This window comes from Vanellus vanellus, assembly GCF_965231255.1.
Source record: "Vanellus vanellus genome assembly, chromosome: 2".
Classification (NCBI taxonomy): domain Eukaryota; kingdom Metazoa; phylum Chordata; class Aves; order Charadriiformes; family Charadriidae; genus Vanellus; species Vanellus vanellus.
In genome coordinates, this window is record NC_138906.1 from 21,263,740 (window position 1) to 21,288,250 (window position 24,511).

At 35.1% G+C, this 24,511-nt stretch overlaps 1 protein-coding gene across 4 annotated transcripts in view; it reads right to left on the reverse strand.

Annotated features, from left to right (window-relative positions):
• The window catches only part of MLLT10 (MLLT10 histone lysine methyltransferase DOT1L cofactor), a 136,784-nt gene that overhangs the window by 87,948 nt on the left and 24,325 nt on the right, over window positions 1–24,511 (reverse strand). For all 4 annotated transcript variants that reach the window (XM_082499296.1, XM_082499295.1, XM_082499294.1 and 1 more), the window contains 4 exons: window positions 13,845–13,954; window positions 7,460–7,563; window positions 4,890–4,983; window positions 2,773–2,868 (listed from right to left, as the gene is read on the reverse strand). In XM_082499296.1, the coding sequence (XP_082355422.1) occupies window positions 2,773–2,868; window positions 4,890–4,983; window positions 7,460–7,563; window positions 13,845–13,954 (404 nt within the window). The remainder of the gene's footprint in view (window positions 1–2,772; window positions 2,869–4,889; window positions 4,984–7,459; window positions 7,564–13,844; window positions 13,955–24,511) is intronic.

Consider the following 24,511-nt stretch of genomic DNA (forward strand, 5'->3'; position numbering starts at 1 on the left):
CATACAAAAGGTTTGTTGTGGGTTGGTTTGGTTTTTTTTTAAATTATTACATTATTATATTAGCTATCGATTTTCTAAGAACCGTGCCCAGAAGATACTAAATACATACTAGCAAGGAAAACGCATGCATTCAACTCAGTATCTGTTTACAAAAATGACAGCTACCCATATCAGCATTTTCAGACCAACCTCTTCTTATTGCAGAATACTATTTTATATGCAAATGGATAGCTTTTGAGGTCTGAGCAATAAAAACGGTTCCAATCCTCAACTCATACAGCTTCTGCCTGGCAAAAGGGAAAGCTGTAAGGGTGTGTAAAGATCAGATTATCCAAATTTCAAAAAAAACAAGATGAAAGATAAAGTAGAAATTAAGAGTGCCCTTACTGGGAGGAGAGGAGGAGACACCACTGTATCTGGGAAGAAAGACATATATATTTGCTGTAATACGACAACAATCTAGATTCCAAACAGATTTACAGAAGAGGGAAATAAGGAAAGTCACCCTAAAAAATGACCCCACTCCTCCAAGATACACTGTATATTTGATACACTATATCAAATAAGACATTACATGCAGAAGGTAATCAAATTTACCAAAAGAATGAGCCTCCATACCACATACGGTTCATTGACTGAAGATTAGCATTTTGCAAAGCACAGGTCATTCTTGAATTATAAAACATGTAAGATTAAAAAGGCCAAACAAAAAATCTGTAGCGACAAGTTAGGTGATTAACACCTTTAGGAAAACTGCAACTTTTTTCACCACTTGGTGGTTTTAACGAGAATAGTGTTCTGCTATTACACAACATATAAAGCAAACTAAACTTGGTAAGTGAACATGCTATAATGTGCCACAAGAACCTCTGAATGTGAAATAATAGGTCAGTGCTTCAAACTGCATTGCTTCACTTGGCATTACAGATCATGAGATCTTCTGGATTACCACGTTTCAGTTCATGAAAGGTAGAAGAAACTTTAATAACCTATTTCTAGCTAACTTCAAGTCACAGAAAAAGGCCAGGACTTGCAAAGGCAAGCCACAACATTAACTATTTCTAGATCCACAACAAAACACTTCCAGAGCAGGAGAAGCCAAGCAGCCAGCAGAAGAAACAGCTGATATGTTGGCTGAACACACTTTGTTCGAAAGGCCCTCCAAGTATTCCCTGAAAATTTTACAGGTATTATGACCTGAAGAAGCACAGTATCTCCAAAGTCGCAAAAAAAAAAAAAAACAACCAACCAACCAACAAAAAAAAAAAAGAAAAAAAAACTCCAAACCACAGGTTTTTCGCACTGCTCAGACATAGAAAACTGAAATTGGGCTTCATGCTCACACCTTAAAGTTTCTTCAAATTCAACTTTAAAGTTTTGTCAGTGTGAGTAAAAATCCACGCATGTATTTTGAGAAAACATGACCTGAAATATGGTACTGGTGAAAAACTAAGCAAACTAAGAAAAAAAAATATGGCAAATGTTGGTAAGGTTTTACCTTGCATGTAATTCTGTCGTCTTTTGTTTTTCCTACTGATGTGTTACTAAGAAAAATAGATCTGCCAAAACACCATTTTTTGTTATTTTAGTCATAAATTTAGATTTAGAGGTACAACCACATCGCAATGCACACTCCCTCCTGCATTACCAGATGAAGATGGAACTATTCACCCACACCATTAACCAGATCTAAAGACACTTTTTAGAAGATTATCGAAGAACAATGGAGAACAACATCCATTCAACGTGGAAGTGAGTTTAAAAAACAAATCAAATATTAAGGAGACTAAGGTTCCGAAGACTGACATTTGTTACTCAATTTCCTGTCACTATAAATATAGCTCCTTCATATAATACACATTTGGTCAATACCCTCTTTGATTTAAATTTTTAGGATTTTGAACAATGCAAAACTAATTCTACCCACACCTGCAGAAAAGCCTCTTAAGTTAGTTGTACAGGATGCATGCAGGTGAGCAGTTTTGCATGTATTATTAGAGGGCTAAAAAAGAGCCAAAGCAAATTTGCATTATTGTGCTACTGTCTGTTACCATCCTGGGTTGGATTTAGATGACAAATTTCCCATAGACAACTATTAATCCAGCAGTAATAAAAACGTAAAGTAATAATCATTATAAATTTAAAATTCTTTTGTAAAAATACATAAAGTTAAATTGTTAAAAGAATACAACAACAATAGAAATTAGCAGACAGTTATGTTCTTTGTACCATCACAAGAAGATTCCCAAGTGAATGACAAGGTATTCTGCCACCACAGTGGGCTTGACCACCAGTACCAGTAAATTGTGTCAACAAGAGATGTCAGTTCTTTGATGAAGAGAAAAAGATATAGCAGGTTGAAACAAAAAAAAACAAAAAAAAAAACAACCTAGATGCATCTGTTTATCAGCACACTTGCTAAAACGTCTACTCCTGTATTTCCTTCCCACCTAGTGACAAAGGCTACACAAAAAAATCTCCAATGGAAAACTAAGCAACAAAAGCTGCATGGAAACAGCCTTCCCAATGGATACATTTCAGTGTGTATCCCAAAACTGATGATAAACAGGAATAGGGAGGTGCATGCACAAGTGCACCTGAAGATGTTTCCTCATTGGACCCTAGTACCTCCAGTTTATCATCTGTGTTATTTATTATTCAGTGTTTCAGGAACAAGATTTCCTTCACACTTTTCAGCAAAAATTAAATTTATCAGAAAGTACTACTATTAAGCAGATGTGCCACATAATTAGCAACGACAAATCCACTTACTTTTTTCTCCTTCTCATGATGTTTATCCTGAGAGTGAGAGGAAGAATCACTTAAACTTTGATCATATGACCTATTAGATCCCCGTTTGCTCTTTTTCTAAAAAGAGAAAATATATTTATGGATAGAGAAAAGGAACCATTTGAATAAATAAAAAGTATAAAGCATTTCATCTGATAAGAAGCCCTACTGCTTGAAGAAAAAAAACCCTTCAGTTACTGGAAAACTGACAAATTACTAACACTAAGAAAATTAACAAGACTACCTAACGCATACCAGGAAAAAAGCCTATCCTTATATTGACTTTTACACAAATTTGCAACATATGCTTTCCAAAAAGAAATGAGGTATGCCACTTTTTAAAGGTTAAAAGGCGCTAGACACATTTTCAAGTTTTCCTAACATAAAACAGAAAAGATGTTGCTCAAATGAGTATCACGTGAAGCCACAGCGCTAGCACTGGCCCATGCTTGAAATGCATTGTGAGGTAGCTGTTTTATAGCATCACGATTTATTATTCACGTGACCTGTCTGCAATATTTTCATTAAAATGGTTTAAAAAATAGGATACAGAATGCTATGGTCATGCATGCATTTACAAGTGGCAGATATAATTGCCCGTTTTTCTGTAATGTTTGAGAGCCTAGTCTGGGACTGCAAATACTTTATGCTAGGCCAGTATTCAAAATGCTTGTTATTTTATCATAACTGAAGTAGCTTCATAAAGACACTTCAAGTTAGTGGTTTGCCAACCAAAGTTTTCAGTGGTATAGTAGATATACCCCACCCACCATTTTCAGTAGCAAATACTAAACACCTGTATTTACCAGGCATCAACAGTCACAATAATCCTAGAGAAACACTAAAACACTTATGCCATCTTGCCAGTCTTTACTGTTCTTACCACTACAGTTTCATAATGGAAAGCTAACTAATTACACGTCAAGTATGGAGTTATGTCTTTAGCATTAAACTTGCTTTTTAAATAAACATACATGTTCTCAATCATAGCTGTACTGGAACATACAAAACAAATGCATAATAGTATAAGAGCTTGCCTTCACTGCTAAGCAACAGAGCATTTTTGTTCTTTTTGTATACTTAGCTCAAGACAATTAAAAAAAAATAATCTTAGTTTAGTAAGGGCCTAGAAAGCCCTGACTTATCTTCATTATGAAGCAAACTCATCAATATTCACAAGAGCACAGAGCTAACCTCACCAAGCTTATCTTCTAGAAAGCTAAAAAGGTTCTTTCGCCCTGTGTTTTTACCTCATTACAACCGATGCAAAAGTCACCCAAGTATTCACCTTTTTTAGCAGCGAAAACAAGTAATCAGCAAGTTTTAAGTTCAGATACTGCTGTAAGTATAGTTAAGTTCATGAATTTAAATTTTCGTAATTCAATATTCATAAATAACATTTTTTAAAACATCAGTAAGTCCTTCAAGTCCACACACACACACACACACACACAGAGAAACAGATATCTGGAACTGTCAAACTGGTATTAAGAAGTGACAGGAAAAACTCCAGAGGTCTGTTCCAAAACATACTGAAATAACTGAGAAATTTCTAAGTTTTTTGTTTGAGTGGGTTTTTTTTAAAAAGCAAACCTCAAGTCATTTCCTTGAGGTTGTGTTTCAGAGAACTTACAGACAGGGAATACCCACTGGCTACATGGTGAGAGATAGAACAAAAGGGGAAAAAACACTAAAAAAAAAAAAAAAAAAGAGTAACAGAAGTAGAAAGAAATGGAGGACTTATTTAAACTCTAATATACAGGATAACAAATAATATTTTCTAGATTATTCCAAAATGGACTAAATTCCTAGAAGACAACTAATTTTGCAATAAATCGCAAAAGAAAACAGTACAGGAACCTAATGAAAAAAACACTAAATGCACATGCTATTTCGGGCAGAGGGGAAAAAACCACACTAGAAAGTAACCACTTATAAAAACATTTTCAGCTAGTATTTCTGTAACTGTGATTAAAACATTGTTTTAATGACACAGAATCTACTTTCTGAGCTACATGAAAATAATGCTTCTAGTGTTAATTGCAATTCAGAGTGAAAAAATAAGTGACATTTATTTATAGAATTTAAGAAATACATACCAGTTTACTAAAATGGTATTTACAGTAGCCACAGTATTGGACGTTATCTGCACCGTTGCCTTCTTCTTCACAAAGAAGTCCTGCAAACTGTGCACTAAAAAGAAACCAAACAACATTCAAGAGAAGCAATTTTACATCAACTTGTACCACAGTATCACAGCTGATAATGTACGGATACTTATATCTGCATTTAATAGAAGAGATTTCCACACAAGTGACTTCTAATGGCATGCAAGCACATAACCGACCTCTGTAGCCCAGTGAAAAACATGTATGGTTTATACTTTGGCCTGATGCCTTTTTCATAGTCTTTAAGCCACTCACACAAGCTTATAGCTTGAAAATCTATACTTATTAGGCAGCTACTCCCACAACTAAACAAACTAAGCAATTTACAATGATTCTTAGCTCAAATTCAAGCCAAAAATTATCTATAGTAAGAACAGTTTTTAACAAAACCATACTGTAGATCCAAAGGAGAAGTTTTTCTGAAGTTGCATACATCCTTCTCTGCTTTGCCAGGAAAATTACTTTTTTTTTTTTTTTTAAATAGAACTTCAATGACATAATAAATCAAACCATATTTATTGGTTTAAAAGACTGTGGCAGGTTAATTTCTTTTAAAAAGAATAAGACTTACAATTTTCCTTGCCTGGGCTAATTATTACTTTATTCTACTACATTTTTTTCAAATCAAATATGCTTTTCCCCATTTGTAATGTTGATTTATTTTCTTTATCAAAACCAACTTAAACATTAAAAACCAAATATTCAGTTTCATTTTCCATATCATTTTCATTAGCATAATAATGCAATGTTACAGTCAAAATGATGCACGGGAGTATTTAAATGAAAGAACAATATATAAGGCACCTTATTTTCATTGCTTTGTAATATCACTTTCCCCTCATTTATACATTATGTTCTTGGGCAATCCAGAAATACTGCTTCCTAAATACATGCACACCTACAGCAGATGCCAACTACAGAAAACATTTAACAGGATCTCTTTAAGCAAAGATCTATCATTCTAAGCTTGCCATACAAAACCAGATGGACTCAAGCTCATTCTTCCTTAGACATTAGTTGTGTTAACCCAATACTGATACACCTCACCCTGGATCTCTGCCTTCTGTAGTTTTCACATTTTCCTTCCATTTTTTAAATATTGCAGAAGCCTCTCAATATCCTCAGTCACAGCACACTCTGACTAGATATCATTTTATAGTACATACCTGTGTTTTTTAGAATCAAAAAATTTCTAAAAATTGGGAAGATAAATATTTTAATTTTGGAGCCAATTCTCATATTCTTTATGGCATTCACTGAAAACAGGGTTTTGGAATAAAGAAAAAAGATTAAAAGGACTCTTGTAGCATCCAAGTGTTTGAAAGAAGAGACCTGTTCATACAAACACTTGAATGTATACATTTCTTCACATCTGTAACTTCTTTACATGGTATGCACGCTTTGAGGAACACAATCCATTTTCACCATAAAAAGAAATGACATTGATCACATCCAATGAAAAATTAGATGCTTATAAGAGTAAAACCTGTTAGACAGTCAAGTAATTAGAAGAAAAAAAAAGAAGCGTTGCCAAGAAATCAGCATCTAAACTACAGAATTATATCCTTTAAGATCTGTACAAGACATTCAAAGTATCCCTTGATTATATCAAAGAAAATAAATTTAATTAATTTAAGTAGGTGTGCAAACACCTGACTGTGCTGGTCACGAAGAAGCATACTGGGGCACTCATAAAACAGACAGTAAATCCACAGACTACGTAGCTTGAGAGTGTGTAAATCTGCTATCTATTTATTGCAAATTAGCTTCTGCTGAATTTGAAAAAACAAATAATGCCTGTAAATTTTGGGGTGGAACTCCTTTTGCCTGTTGACATGTGGTTTGATCTAATTATCCAGCCTCTTTTAGAAGTCCATAAAGTGGGACAAGTACCTCCTGAATGCAAGCAAACCCAAATATCTTAAAGTGGAATGAATCAGATGGTGGACACAGCTGTTTTTCTCCAACAGCTATACATGAAACCCAAACGAATAGTTCAGGATAGATGTGTATCATTTAGATAAAACCAGTGAGGTGAATTACCCCCAAATGTTTGGAAATCTGTTCCAGAAGGGGTGAGTCTCGTGCATTTTTATGTATAGCTTAATAATTTTTCCCACTGATTTACCACAAGTAAACATCAAATCAGTTAGCAGGTAAACAAACAATGTCTTCATATTCCTGTATCCTATAAAATATCCTAAGGAAAACAACGTAAGACAAAAAAAAAAAAAAACACCAAACACTAAACCTTACTCAAAGGAGCACACAGCATTTAATACAACCCAAGGAAGTATTATCAGACAGCTCTTGCAGCTCATAGCAATGTCTATGTTGCCACTGCCATATTGTTAGTAAACTCTACTATAATAAACTTAGATATTTCTATACAAACCACTTTACTTCTTCACTCAAAAGCATACTAAATAGTTTATTCATTACATTGTGTGCATTGATTCTTTCTGGAACATCAGATATGTTAAATAATAAAATATACTCACCATGTTACATGAAAAGCTTGTCGACATCCATGTTTATTACATGTCATACAAGCACCAGTGGCTGCTTTACTTTCTCTGCCTTGTTCATCACAAATATAGCATGTCTATCAAAGAGAAAATACTTAACATAAGAAGCATACAAATAAATTGTTACTCACTGAAGATTATAGGGTGAGAACTAGTGGATTTTGCATCTAAGCTTATACAAGAACTTCTTTATAAAAAGCCTAATTATGTTTGTTTGCAAAAGGAGACCACCTGGTAGACACTTGGGATCTGTGTAACACCTCACCAACACTAAAGCAGTAGAAATACTAATTTACTTAAATTCTGTATCACTATTCAGCTAGCCAAACGGTTAAACAGCCAAAGATTAATACCACTAGGCTTCAAGTTTTTCCTTGCTTTCAAGTTTGTGTTTATGTCCTTTTAGGTTGCAATCATTTTCACATTTATTTAACATTACCTGCATCAGCGGCATTCAGAGACATCAAATTAGACCGAGTGCCTAATGATACAAGATACCATATGATATACACATGCATATGTCTACAAAATTACATACAGAAAAACTGCAAACCTGAAATTTTATTTGTACATTTGGTGTAAAGAATATTCAGAAGTCACATAGCATGCTTCAATATTCATGTGATGCTTAGTTACTTTTAACTAAATATGGTGTTTAACAGAATTCTGCCTTAATTTCAGCATGACTTGGACAGCCCCATAAACATCTTAGAAACTAATCAAGCAAGAACCTTCTGTAAACAAAGATTAAATTAGTGTATCAAACCCATTTCAACCTCAAAAACAAGCTAAAAGGAAAACAACCTGTCTAGTACAAGAAAATCTTTCCTTAACTTTTCTGTCAATTTATTTGTTTTACTTGGATACTATGGAATTTATAATATTTTCAAAAACATTCTCAGTAAAATAGAAGGAGATAAATTAAGACAAAAAGAATCCAAAATCTTTCTCATTATTTGATTATTTTTTTTTAAACATGTGGCCAATAAACAGGGATACATGCTGTACGAAAGCTCACTACTATACTAGACATGACTGCAACCTCTCACCAGCATTCCAGGATGAAACATCAGGCAAAACTAAATCTCTTTCCATTTTTTCTGTCCTAATTACTGAAATGCCATTTAGAGAGACATATATATATCACATTTATGTGTAAAATTTAACAATTTAAGTATAGATTCTTAATGGAAGTATTCTCCAGTGAGGGGCAGTGAAGTGTCTGTTTCCAAATGAGAGAGAACCTTATTGAGGTAACAAATATCAACAATACACTGCTACCTCTGCAGAAATACCATTACAAGATGAGAAAAGAGAAACTTTAAAAAAAAAAATAAATAAATTGCCTACATTTAAACTGTAACTGACTTATTGCAATTGTATCACAACCTACTTTCAGTGAGGCAGAGAATAAGTAGAATAATAAATAAAAAGAACATCAATCATGGGTAGTAGAAAATACAGTTTAAGAAAAATGGACTGAGATACCACTGAAACAAAAAATAAAAAGGATATAATGCAAAACCAGTATTACTTAGAAAGACATGAAAATGAGTGAAATTCTGAGATCAGAACAGCCTTTTACAGAGGTATTTAGAACAACACTTAACATGAGACATCAACTAACTAAAGCATTTTTGTTAACATGCAAGACTGCAGGGTAGGTAAGTCATTCTTGTATGGTTTTCCACAAGACTTTTAAAAAGCATTAAACCAAATAGCTAATATATCCTAAAATCATACCCTATATCCTAACATTTGAAGGATTAGAAAGAGGATAATCCTACTTAATTCTTTGCCTTGCTCCCTTTGTACATCAAGGTAGCGCATACAGATAGATATCAGTTGTTTGACAGGGTCTGAGACTGGCTGCTTTTTAGCTTTCCTTACCATGATCTGACATATTTACATCTGAGGAACAAACAAGGTCATGATCTATCAACCTCATCTGAGTAACTATATTAAGCGTAACTTCAAAAGTAAGGTACCTCTATAAATAGAGAGTTCAACATAAACCCTATAAAACTCAAGCTTCAGTTACTGTTCTGTGGTTTGTTTTTTTTTTTTCCCAGAGTTTTGCCTTAGGATCCGTAATTTTTCTCTTCACTAAAGCTCAAAAAGAAAAGTGATATAAGCATTCTATTTAGTAAGGATGTAGGCTCTGTTTTTCAACACTACATACTACATTTAAGGTCTGTGTTTCAGGACCCCTTAAAACACTTTACAGTAAAATGACTAAAAAATGGTAACAAATTACCAGCTATGTTATTAAGTTTAAACAGAACATGGTGGACTGCCCACCCATTTTAACAAGCTCAATGAACTTCTATCCTTCCTGCAATAGTCATGAGAAATGTAAAACCCGCTTCCTAATCTTCCATACCAAACGGGGCCAAAGAAGGTTCATCTTCCTGTTCCAACACGGAAAGTAAGTTCTCTCTAAAGCTGAGCTTCTCATACTTCTACGTTCTCTTAGACAGACAGACAATTCCAGAAGCCCGAGAACCTTTATCTTTCTTTCACAAAGCAGAAAACCGAAGACTTTCATCCATTTGCAAATCCATGCAATTGCTACACCTCCTCTGAAACCTCTGGCACGAGGAAGTGTAAAACACTCTGTCTCACCACCTACAGCAGCACTGCTCTTCCAAGCTCTTAAGGGAAGAGAGTACCTGGATTTCTCCCAAAGTCATTGGGAAAAAAGCAAAACGTTACACAAAGCTTTTGACTCTGTAAGGAAATTTTACTCAACACACACAAATATCTTACTTTCTTTAATAGCAAAATATACATTTTGCAAAGCTGCCTTTATGTTTCTGTCAATATTTTTCCTTCAAAGATTCAAAAAGTAAACCTTCTTTGCAAAAGCAAAGACAGAAGGGAGGATGAGGCAAGAAAGACCTTATAAAACAAAGTAATTTCAGAAATAGTTTACTCCTAACAGCTACCCAACATTCCCTGCTTACAGAATCAAACCTAAGAGTTGTACAGAAATTTCTCATTGTTGCAGCAAGTACTGAAATAACAGTCTAACAGCTGCCTTTACTACTAGGCAGATCAAGAAACGCCAAATGCACTTATTTTTTAATCACCTCAAAAGGCATTCCTAAAAGCAGTAATTATATTCAATTACCACATACTTTCAAATGAACCTGAAAGAGACAAATAAAACTCACATAAAATAAACAGATATTATCCCTCCGTAACTATCCAAGGAATAACAAACATCTACTAAATAGGAGAGCAACTACTAGTCCATTTCTTTTTGGAAGCAACTGTGTAAGAAAAGCTTTCCTGTTAGTTAACCCACTATTCAAGTCATTCAGTGGATTCATGCTATAAAGTGATAGTTTTTATCACAGAAGCAGGTAAATTTCAGGGAAACAGCAGCCAAATGTCTCTAGATTGACAAGCCTCATGCTTTGGTGTCTGCTGTGTTTCTTCTTGCATTTAAGATTGCTGTACTTTGTAATATTGCATATTTCGCAGTGTTCAATAACAAAAAACAAGTGCATAGAAAAAAATGTGTAAATTAAGTACTAACTCCTGGCAAAACTCCAATGACATGTGTCTTTAAAAGAAAGACTACAGTATAAATTCTCCCTTCTGGTAATTTTCATTGGCCTATATATTCCCCCAATTCCATATGCTAGCATTCTATATGTATTCAGCCGCACACAGAGAAGAATTCAGGACTTCACAAGAAACAAAATCTTTCTAAAAATCACCCTATTCCAACCCGAGTTGACAGACAGAATGAAATTAGCACTAAGCCTCTCTGAAAAGAGAAACAACCATTGTCATTTTTTTCCTAATTACATGTTTACATTTGTTCACAACGTGCAACAAATGTTTTAAGAAATGTTTGCCGTATCTACTTCTCAAAAAAACAACTTTTCTTTCCCATTTCCTCCCAAATTGATAAAGTCAGAGTTAAATGCTTTACAAAGCTGCTGATCTAAAAAAATGTATCATTTAAAAATAAACCCATTTTATATTGAATAGCAAGAGGGGTGGGGGTGAAATTATTGCAGGATACCTGAAAAAGGAATTAGTAGTTGTATTGATTTTGGAGGGATTGCTCAAAACTAGCCTACTCAGGAACTGGTGACAGTTTAGCCACAGCAGTACCAAACTCAGCACTGGCTACAGATTTGTCAAGAAAGTTGGGAGAGTCCTCTGTCAGTGATTGCCTCTTAAATTCCATGCTGTTACAATTAGCCTGATGTTGGCAGTGAAGTAAGATTAGTTTCAGGAGGTTTGCTGCAGCAATGGCACTATGGGCATTTCTCTGATTCCCCTGAAATCCACAACCACTATCTCCCTGAACCAAATAGACCACATAAAGACAGCAAAAGTGGAGTTCTGTAAAGAAAGAGAACAACACAAAAAAATTTTCAGACTAAGGGTGTGACCCTAAACCCTGAAATATCTGATACAGATCTCATTATATTTTACAATATACTGTAGCAGCCTGTATGAAAGTAGTTTTAGGCTAACTGTTAACACAGAAAATAGGCACAAATCACAACACCCACCAAAAAAAAACCCAGAAAACTAAGAGCTAGACAACATCAGGAACTCTCTACGTGATCTGTATGGCACCAGTAATTATCTAGCAAGGGAAAAAAAAAAATCATTGTAACTACAGACCAACAAAATTCAAATTGTTTTTTACTGCTAAAATTCCAACTATACATCACATATTTGGAAGAAAAACAGTTCAGGAAAGAAGCAGTTTTAGTTGTAACAAAAAGGAATTAGAGACTAAAGATAGGGCCTAACAATGGACTTTGTGAACAAGTAACATAAAAAGATGCAGGGTACTTTTTTTGAAGTTACAAGGATTTACTCATCCAACATCAATAACCATCAATGGAAATGATGCAAGATAAAACAAAATCCAATGTGTTCCACAAATTTTTGAAGTACATTAGGGAAGAACCACTACCAACAAAAAAAAAAAAAAAAAAAAACATTATGACTGCTACTCAAGGAAAAATGAGAAAACAGATGTGCTGTTGGCCCAGAGTTGAAGAGAGAGAAAAAATAAACTCATCTGCTACAGCTAATCTGTACTGCTTTGTGTCCAAACACAAAAATTGTGTTAGTTCTGCACTTAATCTCACTGTTGCATGTTCTTGCCAATGCAGAAGGAAGCCAATACAGATGCTCAGGTAGTATGTAATGAGAAACCACAAGAAGAGCCTAGAGTTTGAGTCCCAGCCTTTTGGATACACTGGTAAGTAAGATGGGCAAGACATATTGACAGCAATCATGAGAATCTGAAACAGGCAAGGAAAAGACCAAAGTATGAAAAAAAGAAAAAAGGATAGGGAAACGGGGAGGGGGAATAGCGTATAAATCAGAGACATAAACTGCAGGGGAAAAAAAAAAATAAAAAATGAGAGGTCACAGAGACAACGTGAACAAGACTGGTTTCCCTGTAGGAAGAACACAAGAGATTATGCATGCCTTTTTTTTTTTTTTCTCTTTCTTTCTTTCTTTTATAACACAGTCTACTCCTCTTTTACCCCAGTGTCCACAAACTGCCATAAAGTAAAAGAAAGAAACTAGAGGTAAAAAGACACAAGAAAAACATGCAATAAAACTAATCAGAAATTTAGACAGTTTGGTCTCTACAGAAGGAAAAATACAAAAGAGGATGTAGTTAAGTCTAGTGAGGAAGAGGTAGCACAAGTGAAACATACAGAAAAATGTAACTATCAATATAGAACATTAATGTTACTATTACATTGCTTTGTTTTGGGGGGCTTTTTTAATAAAGTCTCACCACACTTTATAAAACATTCCATCTCTCTGACACTTATTTAGGAGCAGTTCTTCTATAAGCAAATAATCCCACTGAAGTGAATACTGTTTACAAAGGCAAAAGTCTGTAAGCTTTTGCCTTAATATATTAGCATAGCTTTTCTTCCTAAAAGAAATGATATGAACATAACATGTTCATAAACAATACTTAAAACAGTAGGACTTAGTGGTAATTAATAATAACATTTCAAATAAGCTGTAATAATATTTTAACCTATGGGAAATATTTCACATTCTTTTCAAAATAAACTGTTATTCAAAGATCATGATATTTTTAATTAAAAAAACAGTCCATAATCTGTAAAAGAATAATGAGACATGGCAGATAACCTTACAACTTAATTTAATAATATCGCTTTCTTAATTCTTGGATTTATCATAAAGTCATAGCAGAAAACATACATTACTGCATACATTTATGAATTTTATATAAAGTGCTTTCTAAGAATTGTATTTTTAGATTGGTAAAGCTCACAAGTTTTAACATAAATACATTAGATATAGATAAAAAGACATATAATTATACCTTATTATAACGATCATGAGGAACAGACTGCAACACGATAGGTTCCATTGTGGCAACATTTGCAAACTGCACCTCGGGAATGTACAGAGCACAAACCACATGAGCCCAACCTACAAAAAGTTATAATTATATTTAATTTTAATATTTTCTAGAAGCTCAAAGGACATTTCAATTATAGTACAAAGAACCTTTTACAACACTTTGATCCATGGACTATTTTAACTGCTTAGAATATTACAGACATAAGTTACTTAAGTCATGTTTACATTTTGCTTTATATTATCCAAAGTTTAGATGAGCTGTAATACATTTTTAAGTTTATTCAGTGGAGAATTTATACAAATACTACTCTGTGAAATCCAAACGCTAATGATTTATACAAATGGTGACACACAAATAGAAAAATGAGTTATTTCTTTAAATTTCTTGGATTAACATAGTTATCACATAAAAGCTGCACAAATTCCTGCAAAAGGGAAATATCATCTGAACAAACTAGTATTCATGCAAGCATTACCATCAAGTAAGACTTCTGTGTATACTTTTTATTTAAGCAAAGTAATTTGACTAGACTCCCTTTTTCTTTCTATGGAAAAAAATCCCATCACATATAGAAAGAAATCCCAACACACACACCCCACATCCCCTCTACCAAATCTCTTCTTTTTCTTCTTTAAAGGTGTGGCCAACCTATTTTTTCATAGGAATATCAATTCCTATATCCAGTCCTGTTCTAAATCATTAACTTGGAGTCATCGATAAATGCTTACTTACCTTACTGTGCTTTAACAACATTTTAAGAAGTAAAGATTCCTAATTGACATTTGGTTGGATGGGGGCAGGGCGAAACACCAACTCAGAAATAAACCTACTGATTTTAGGCCTTTTTTCAATGCTAAGATCCTGAGAGTTGTTGGTTTGTTTCAGTGGAGCACAGTTTGCCAGAACTGTAAATTCAGCAGAAGCTGCTACATAGCTAACCCCACATATTAATATACTGACACTAATAATAGGATTACAAGAGTAATATGGCATAGTACAGAGCTACCTCATCTGAAAGTGAATTTGGTGTGGCTAATCATTTAGCATGAATTCTGTCCTTCCCCAAAAAGAAAACTGAAGTCTTCTATCTATCACAAGACCTTCAGTACACCTTAAAAATAATTGTGCTTTCCTCCTACCCAGGCTTGCTTGTATGCAACTACCAAGGAAATAAAGTGACAGACTTACATAATCAGATAATCTAGCAGATTCTTACATTAGATAAAGTAAATTATCATTGTGCAAATGCATCCTATAATAAAACAAAACAAAACAAAACAAAACAAAACACAACAACAAAACACACACACAACCCACCATACTGCCTCACTGCAGACAATTTCAAGCTTTGTTTCCATCTTGGATTTTCTCTTTTTAACTACTCTAACTGAATCTAAAGGTTCTTAATTTCTTCACTCAACTGTACTTCGACTCTTAAACTGAGCTAAACAATGTTGTACTTACTTACACTAGTATTGTTGGGACTTTGGAATGGTATTTAGTGTCTGGAACTGCATATGTGCTTTTTATTAGTTTCTTAAAGCACAAATATTTCCTAGTTGCTTCCAACCCATTTGGGTCTCACCTCCCCATTTACTACATTGGTAGTAATAATTTGTATAGAAAATGAAAAGCACACACAGAACTGTTATAGTCAACATTCACAGTCAACATAACACATATCATTCTAGTATTTCACCTGCAACTACATACAGTATCTCTGCTGTTTCATCATTTTATTCACAAATAGTTTGTAGCATTATTCCCCACAGAAAAAGCATGCGACTAATAAAAGAGTAAGGAAAAGAAAGTATAAACTGCCAACCTGAGCTGCTTTTAAAAACAGAACATTTTAAAATTATCATTAACAAACAGACTGAAAAAAAGCTATAAAAACCACAGCCTTTTTTGTTCTCTCCTCTACTTGAAATATCTTCAGCGAATAAGTGTTTATAAGGACTTTTCTAAGACTTGGAAACTGCCCTAAGCCAGAGTCACTTTACTAAAGATAGATAAATAAATGTTAAAATGGTGTTAATGGTGAATATTTATCTTTAAAACTCCTCTCAAAAAATTAACTCAAATAGAAACACCATTCCTCTAATAACGTCATTAAGCCAGTAGAAAAGTGACACTGAAATTTTGAAAAAACCCTTCTTCAGTTAGTTACACATAAATAGATGGCAAAAGCTTTTACTTCAGATGTAATTAAGTCTGTACTCCAGTTACACTTACTTATAATGAAAAATTATTCTGTAAATATACAAAATATATCAGAGACATTAAAAAAAAAAAATCACTTACTAAGCCAACTGAAATCTAGGTAAGTAAAGAACTTTCACTACAAGAAAACAGTCTCAGAAGTAACTTTAACTGAAAACTACTCTAGCACCATCAAGAAAAATTAAATAGTATATCCAGAAACCTACAAGGTTAATATATTCTGATTTCCAAAATACAGATCCCGCATCCAGAATAGCCATGGGCAATAGCACGTTCATCTTTCATGAAACCAAAAAAGGTATCTATATAATGAAACAAATGAAGTAGCACAGCACTAATACACTTTTTGAACAAGGGATCAATAAGCACCCAGAGAACTGAGGACAAGGGACCTTTTCCATTGGTTTCCCTCTGGAATCTTTAGATCCCTGATAATCTGACCTTGCCAAAAAATCACAAACTGTCCAATAAAAATTTAACCATAGGGGAAGCTGCAGCACCCTTATGTTACCAGCCACAAATGACTACATCATAAAAGAAGCCTAACTCCAGCACCAGCTCCCACTAGGACCCGTCTCTGGTCTCTGTACACAACTGCTTAAATGTTCTTTTGTCCAAAGTTTCAGTGGTAAAGAACACCACCCAGCTCACCTGGAAGAACCAAAAGAGGCAGAGGTTGAGCAGCTCTCCCTGAAGAAAGAATAAGGAAGACGTTTTTCTGTAACAAGTGTGGTTAAGGACTGGTTGCCTAACGTTGCTGTGGAATCTCCATTTTTTGAGAACTCAAGGAGGTCTGCAGACTCCTCCACAAAACTTGTCAACTTAAGAGAGGTCAAGAAGATTCAGTTTCACCATATAAGGAACAGATAGTAGTGGAAGAAAACAGAAAAGGAAGCAAATAAACATAATCTTTTTCCTAAGCATCAGAAGACTAGTCACTGTTGCTCTGAAGAGTAAGCATGGAAGGACAGACACCTACATCCAAACCAAGTAAGTGTGATAGCTCTCCTCTGTCTCATTGACGGAAGAACAAGCTACTAGCATACAAGCAGACTTTACTTTTAATGTTTTCTGCAATTGAGAGGGCTCTTGACTGTTTAACACAGTGAGGAAATGCCTCTCCCATCCTTTGCTGCCAGAGAAGTAACAACAGCACACTGACTTTTCTTAATTGTTCTCCAAACTTATCCAGAAACTCATGCCATTTTTCAGATCACATTTGTTCCAAATGAGTTTTAAAACCATCTGTATAGATGACATCCTTTACTATTTAAATCAATGATTACCTTCCATTCACTTTGGTTGTGCATGGTTTGCATCCAAATAACTGGCCACAGATTCATTACTCACTTCTTTTAAATTTACAGTAATTGCCAACAAACTCTCACTGTTGCCAACGAATTGCTTATGCTCAATTTACTTTTGCTTTCATATCCTTTTCAGGACAACTTTAACCAGAAGCAGGGTGGTGGAGGTCACAAATGTTTTTGTAAGTGCAGGTACTGGCATCTTGCAAAATGTTCTTAAAATTTTCCTTATCCTCAGGATTTTCTTTTTTTTTTTCCTTATTATTTGACTCACTATTTCCCAATCTTTGGGATTCACTGCCTCTTTTGCTTTAAATGATCCAATAGTCTAAAACAATCAATGCCTCCATCCAGATTGTAAAATGTCATCAGTTTTTGGTTATTACTTATTAGGAACAACTTATTGGTGACAGCCAAACTAAAATTAAAAATATTTACTTCAACTGTGCTTCCAAGTCCAATAACTTTGGGAAATGCTGCTTACCTAAAAAAAAAGAAAAACAAAACAAACAAAAAAAAAAAAAAACACACCACCACACTGAGCTTTCTAATAACATCACATAAGTATAGCTAAGACACTTTCTTTTGAAGAGATCTGAGGAAACAACTTCAACCAACATTAAAACAACATCAAAACCACATATAAACCAACTCCAAGATCTACTTTGATAACAACCATAATGAAAACAGTTTTCTTCAATATCAGAAATTGGAAATTCATGCTGAAAAACCTGTTAAAATAACTCTTATGAAACCTTCAGCTTTTCATTTGAGTCCTTTTTTATTTGGACTTATCCCTCAGAAAGACACACTACTGAGTTTTGCCAATTTTTATGTTTTGTTCTCGCATGCAAAATGTTAATTACCAGCACAGAATCTATCCAAATTTTACCAATCTTTTGCTGAGATTTTTATTTCAGGTGCCTAATTTTTAACCCAGTGAAAACCTAGCAGTACGTACTCAGCAGGTAAAATTTGAATATACATTATTCATTAACATTCAGAGTAACAAATCTCAGGCTCCAGAATACTAACTGTAAGGAAACAGTTGATCTGTTATTCCAATGCGACGAAGAACAATTTCATCGGCAGCAAACAAAAGACTGTTGCCAACAAAGAGCTCTATAACTAGAAGCAAACTCTAACAAAGTAATCTAAAATTCACAAAGAAAGCCCAGGAAGATAAATAATATACAGTACATTATCCGTCTAAATTTTTGCCTTCGTAACTATTGTTTAAGTGTTCAAAACTTGATTCACAAGCACTTTCACTGTAAATAAATTCATAGAACTTTTAAATCATCTTCCAGTGCAGATTTTGAAGCCTGGCTTTTATAATCTTTTACTTCATAATAAAATAACAGCAAGAGACTTATAATCCATCCTACCATCCAAATCAAGAGAAGCTCACCTATAGCTTGTGAACTAACAGACACAGAGTAGGCACTACAGTAGGGCTAAGTCCCACAATCAATGTTGAAGCTGTGCTGCAAAGCAGAAACAGACTGTAGAGGCCTGAAGTCATACCAAGATCCAGCCGTAGTGCCAGTCTGGTCCCACAAGAGAGTCATGTCATCACCAACTCCTAACCATGCACCAATTCCAGAGTAAAATTTGTTTATGAGTTCAGTTTAAGTTCCCGAAGAGCCTATTATATCTCACTAAGGAAATTTTACTTTATTTGTAACCACAGCTCACTCCTAAACCGAGTGAATGTATTCTGCTAGCATGGAAAAACCTTTCTGTGTTGAAAAGTTTGCCTCTAATTAGAGTTACTCCAGGTTGTAATTTAAAGATACACCTCAATCCATTTCAACTGTGGGCTTTCACTAAAGGCAAGGTTTCGCCTCACTCTTCACTTTCAACTGTACATCCCTGCCCTCTCTCTGTACTAGAATCTTGCCAGATAAAATTTTATTCACCTCATTACTAAACTTGTCAGAAAACAAAAGTTTGGCCTCCAATAAGGTCAGTAAATAAGTTGATGCAACCCATACTGAGGTCACATGCCTGCCGTACACAAAACCAGCACTGAAGAAACACCCAGTCATGGGTAAACCACAGCCCGCTCCTTTCAGCAGCGGTCAAGATAGCCTCCTACGTTGCTGTCCTAGATTACATGAAATTGCACCCTTAGTTTCCACAACTATCAGATCTGCTGACTGACTCCAAGACTCAGCTCTATCCCACTCTGCAAGATGAATCCAGCAAAGATGCACTTAAGACCGTTACTGTTACTATTTGCCAGAGGGTAAGACTAAGCACTATTTTAGATCTTTAGCTAAGTGTCTCTTCATTAAGGCATTCCATACGCTTTTGTTTTGACCCTGATCTCCATTTCCTGTAAAGACAATAAAACTGGCAGAAAAGAAATATGTCAGCTTAAGTCACTGTCTTTTCCTTACCTTATTAAGTATAGTTTTATTAGAGTTTGCTATAATTAATATAGTATTATTCACTATATTGTTTGATCCACTCTTTTCAAAGTTGGGTAAAAAGAAGGTGCTCACACTAACTGCTAGAGATCTCACCACTGGTCGGTAATCAACTTTATCACTGCTACATAGAACAAAGGGACAATTATCTATTATAAAAATATATATATATATATATACACATACACTCTGCTTGCCTGTGCAGAGAAGGCTTCACTCTACAGAGTCCTACTATAGAATTTCACCAAACTCTCCATTTATCAAAACTTATTCCTAAACTAAAAAATCAGTACCTAAGAAAAATTAACTTTGGGTCCTTATTCAGCAGCACAACAAATAGTTTGTTTTTGAAACAGCCACGGATAACATTCCACTGGTCCACTGAGTAAGCTAATAGCTTTAATCATTTTATCTGGCATGCTATGGTATTAATGAGTCTCCTCCCCTTCCCTCAAGAAATCCTTTCATACAACAAAAGGAAGAAATGTCATAAATATTTATCTGAGGCTCTAAAAAATTCTTCCTAGTTATACATAATGATTACTAGCAATATAAATAATAAATATACAATATAGGCCACATGGTAATATGTATATTAATATCAGTTAAATACTTTAAATTGTTTATCCATTTTTACTGTCTTTACCAGTAGAAAAAAAAAAAAATACCAACCACATACAAACTCCTGCAAATCAGCACAAAAGGACCAGAACATTTGTAGGTAAGCACTTCTTGGAAAATGCATACGCCTGAATGTGTACATGTGACATGATACCATCCACATTCTTAGACATTAACACCAAGAAAACTCATCAGAAGAGTAAACCTGATGGTGAGAGCTGCTGACTCTAATAATAACAACAGCAATAGGAAAACCTAGCATACAATATTTTTATAGACTTGGGAGATCCCAGTGCTAACCCAGGGGATGGGAAGAGGGCCTGGACGATGACATAAAACCACCACATTGTTAGCTGGCCTTTTCCCAAGCAGCTGCATGAAAGAAGTCTTGGTGAAAAGTCACACAAAGAATGCTGTTACACAGCATTCCTGATCATCATCCAGTGGAATCAGATTTCAAAGTAACAAATTGTACAGCAAAATCAAGCCTTTTAGGCTTAGAGAACATTGTGGACAAAGATTACTGTAAGAAAACTATTAAAATAGGAGATGCACAATATTAGATACAATTGAACAATTTGCTTAAAAAACAGACTGCATATTCAGTATTATGAAAAGATAAAAGAATTGGGATTCAAAAAACTATAATCAGTTCAAATGGTCATGTTTTTATTTCCTCCTCACTGAGTGTCAAAACCCCAGAGGAAATTACTGCAATAGTTAAGGAGACGCTACTGAATTGAAAAGGCCCAAAACCACCAAACAGCCTACAGGTCTCAGGTATCTTCGAACAAATACTCACTTGATGCTTTTTTGTTTTGCAAAAAAATGTGTTTATATTTTGTCCAACTACTAATCCTAGAGTACAAAGCTAAAGAAAAGTTTAATCTCTTGTTCAATAGCCTTCTTACACATAAGACAGCAAATCAATAAGCAACTCATATACATATCAGTCTTTCTCGTTTTAAAAAACTTTTATACTCAGTCATGTGTTTAAAACCATAGTGGTGCCCCTAAATGAACATGAATATCAAATTTAGCAAGGAATTCTGTCAATAAATATATTCAACGTGAAAAGTTCCATTTTCAACTCAATCCTACTTTTCTACTTTTAGTATCAATCAATAATTAACTAAATAAATAAAACACCAGTAAATAACCTAATAGAATTTACAGAACTGCAGTCTCTGAACACTGAAAAAGTTCTGATGTTTATGCAAAAACAAATTCTGCAAAGACCACATATAGGGAAGACTATCTTTTGTTGACAAAACTACAGCTGTAAGACAGTCACAGAATTAGGCGACAAAATATTAAAACGTATTCAAAGCTTATTCCTAAAATTTCTTACAATACAATCACCCTGATCATAACTATGCAATGTCCCGCTACTCTTAACAAATTAATTCAATCAAACGTGCAGCTCAATACAGTCAACTCTTAACAATCCTTAGCATGGATAACCCGCTGACAGATAAGCCACACCATGGATTAGTCCAGGCTACACTCTGTGAAATGCAACTGTATTGTTTCCAAGATCTGTGCAAGTGCAGGAGCAGAATGACTATTTTCACACAGTGTGAAGAGACTGAAAAAACATGTGCAACCAGACCTTAGCTTCTTCTGCTCAGGGTTGGTTCACATCTCTGACAACGGCAAGCACAGGAGGGGTACTGAATCAGACTAGGACGCATTCTGATCAAACCCAGACAGAATTATCTCTTTGGGCTCACTACAGGTTCTGATTACAGCGACAGCAGCCACTATCACCAAGCCAACAACAGGCAGGCATCTGTGTACTCTCCAGCGTACCAAACAAGTTACAAGCAACAAAAAATGCCATTTCCACTTGGCACTTCACATGAACTCTTTACTCCTTCTAGATCCAGACACACTAGCAACTCAGTACAGAACCATCTGCATGAGTTTCCAACACCAAGACAAATGTTTCCACAACACTGTCTAGAAACCACTTGGCTAGTACAGTCTCTATTATCTAGGATAACTGAACTTCCCCTATCCCACTTCATCTCCAATAACCCAAATAGCGAAGAGTTAACTATGGCTGTAAAAATAGTTAATGCCTGTCCTGGTTTGAGGTAAAACAGAATCAATTTTTTGTTCAGTAATTTTACTTTTCAGCTAAGCCTCTTTTAACTAACTGAACTCTCTGAAATTAACGGCATATTTTTAAGACTGTAGTCTGCTCCCAGAGTGATAAGACCTGATTATTTATAATTTATGCCAAGGAATGGTATGTAGAGAGGCTCTTGCTTATACTTACTGCTGTAACACCCAAGGCCAGCTAACTTTGTTATGTGCCCCATTGGAGGGTCAGAAGCAAAAAAGCATAGAGGGGTCGCACCTGCGGGGAGAAGCGGACAGGACAGGTGACCCAAAACTGACCAATAGGGTATTCCATCCCATCTGCCTCATGCTCAGTATAAAAGCTGAGGTATCAGCTTTCTTTCTTCAATGGCCAGCGTCCAAGGAGGACTCTGTCCGTTCTTCTGCCTTTGATCCCAGATCTGTGTTCCTGAACCCCGATCTGGAATCCAGTTCCCATCCATCACTAAATCCAGTCTGGGACTTTCCCCGTGCTTGCCAGTGACATGATCATCATCCTGGGAACTTAATATGGTTTTGTATATATTATATATATTTAATTATTTTTTTATTATTATTATTTTATTAATATTTTCATTAAAGTAGTTTAGCTTCTTTTTTAACCTCTTAAGTCTCTTTCTCTCTCTCTCCCTCCTCTCCTTGGAGAGAGAGGTGCAGGAGAGTATCTGTCTTTTGTTTCAGTGGCCAGTCTGGCCCAAACCACAACCAATGCCTCAAAAATGTAAATTACCCACACCTTCTCTTTTCAGAGCAAATGCAGAAAACAATGCACTCAATTTTAAAAGCATTCTTCAGGCAAAAGCCTTGCTAAAATCCATACTTTCATTCTAATTTCAGGATCTGTCCTAGTTTTGAGGTAGTGTGAATGTTTAAGCTAGTGAAGATACTCTAAAACTAATGAGAAAAATTTGTACCAAATAATGGCAACCAATAATTATATTAGTCGTCTATGTTAGGGAACACTAAACCATGCTGTAATCATTTTGCAGTCTAGAGATTCCATGGCATCATGTACAGCAGATTTGCTTCTCTAAAATTTCACATTCAGCTCTCGTAAGGATTAACTACCATTTGGAAGACATACGGGGAAGAGTAAAGGGGATGGTCAGTTTTCTGTACAAGGAATGCCCAATCAGTCTGGGCTCCTTCACCCTGAAAAGAAGACAAAAGAAGAACATGACAGAGGTCTATAAAGCCAGAAGAGGTATTGAAAAGGTGAATAGGATACCTGCTCTTTGTCACTTGCTAGCACTTAGCAAGTGCCAAGTAGCATCAAATAAAACCATGAGGTAACAGGTTCAAAACAAACCAGTGGTACATCGTGACACATTGTAGAGATCAACTGCAAAATGCCTTGCCACAAAACATTATGGACACTAAACCTTTATACAGAAGCAGACACATTAATAGTGTGATGGACTCTTCTTCCATTAAACACAAAAATACCATCTCTGTTCAAGAAGTTCCAAAGTGTAACTACTTGTAGGCTGGGAAAGTATTCCAAGAAGACATACAAGAACTTTCCCAAGAATCTAGCTCATATTGATAAAGAGCAGGCCAAATGTTGTTGGGCCTCCAGGACATGCTCCTCTCCTCTTACTATCTCAGGCTGGCACTTTCAAGTTCTGTATAAGACCCATAACAGTACTGGTTCAAGAATCCGTATTTATAGTATCACGAAAACAGTAATTCCTTATTTGCCGTTCTGGAGAACCCAACAATACCCCTCAGCAACCGTACTGACAAGCACGACTAAGGTACAGTAGATGTCTCCAACCAGAAATATAAAAACTAAAAAGCAAATCTAAAGAAGTGCTGATCTGCAGAAAGCCAGATAAGCAGTAACAGGCCAGTAAAATGTGAGGCAGAAGGAGGAAGAATGCACACAAAGGAACCTCACGCCACTTGGGGG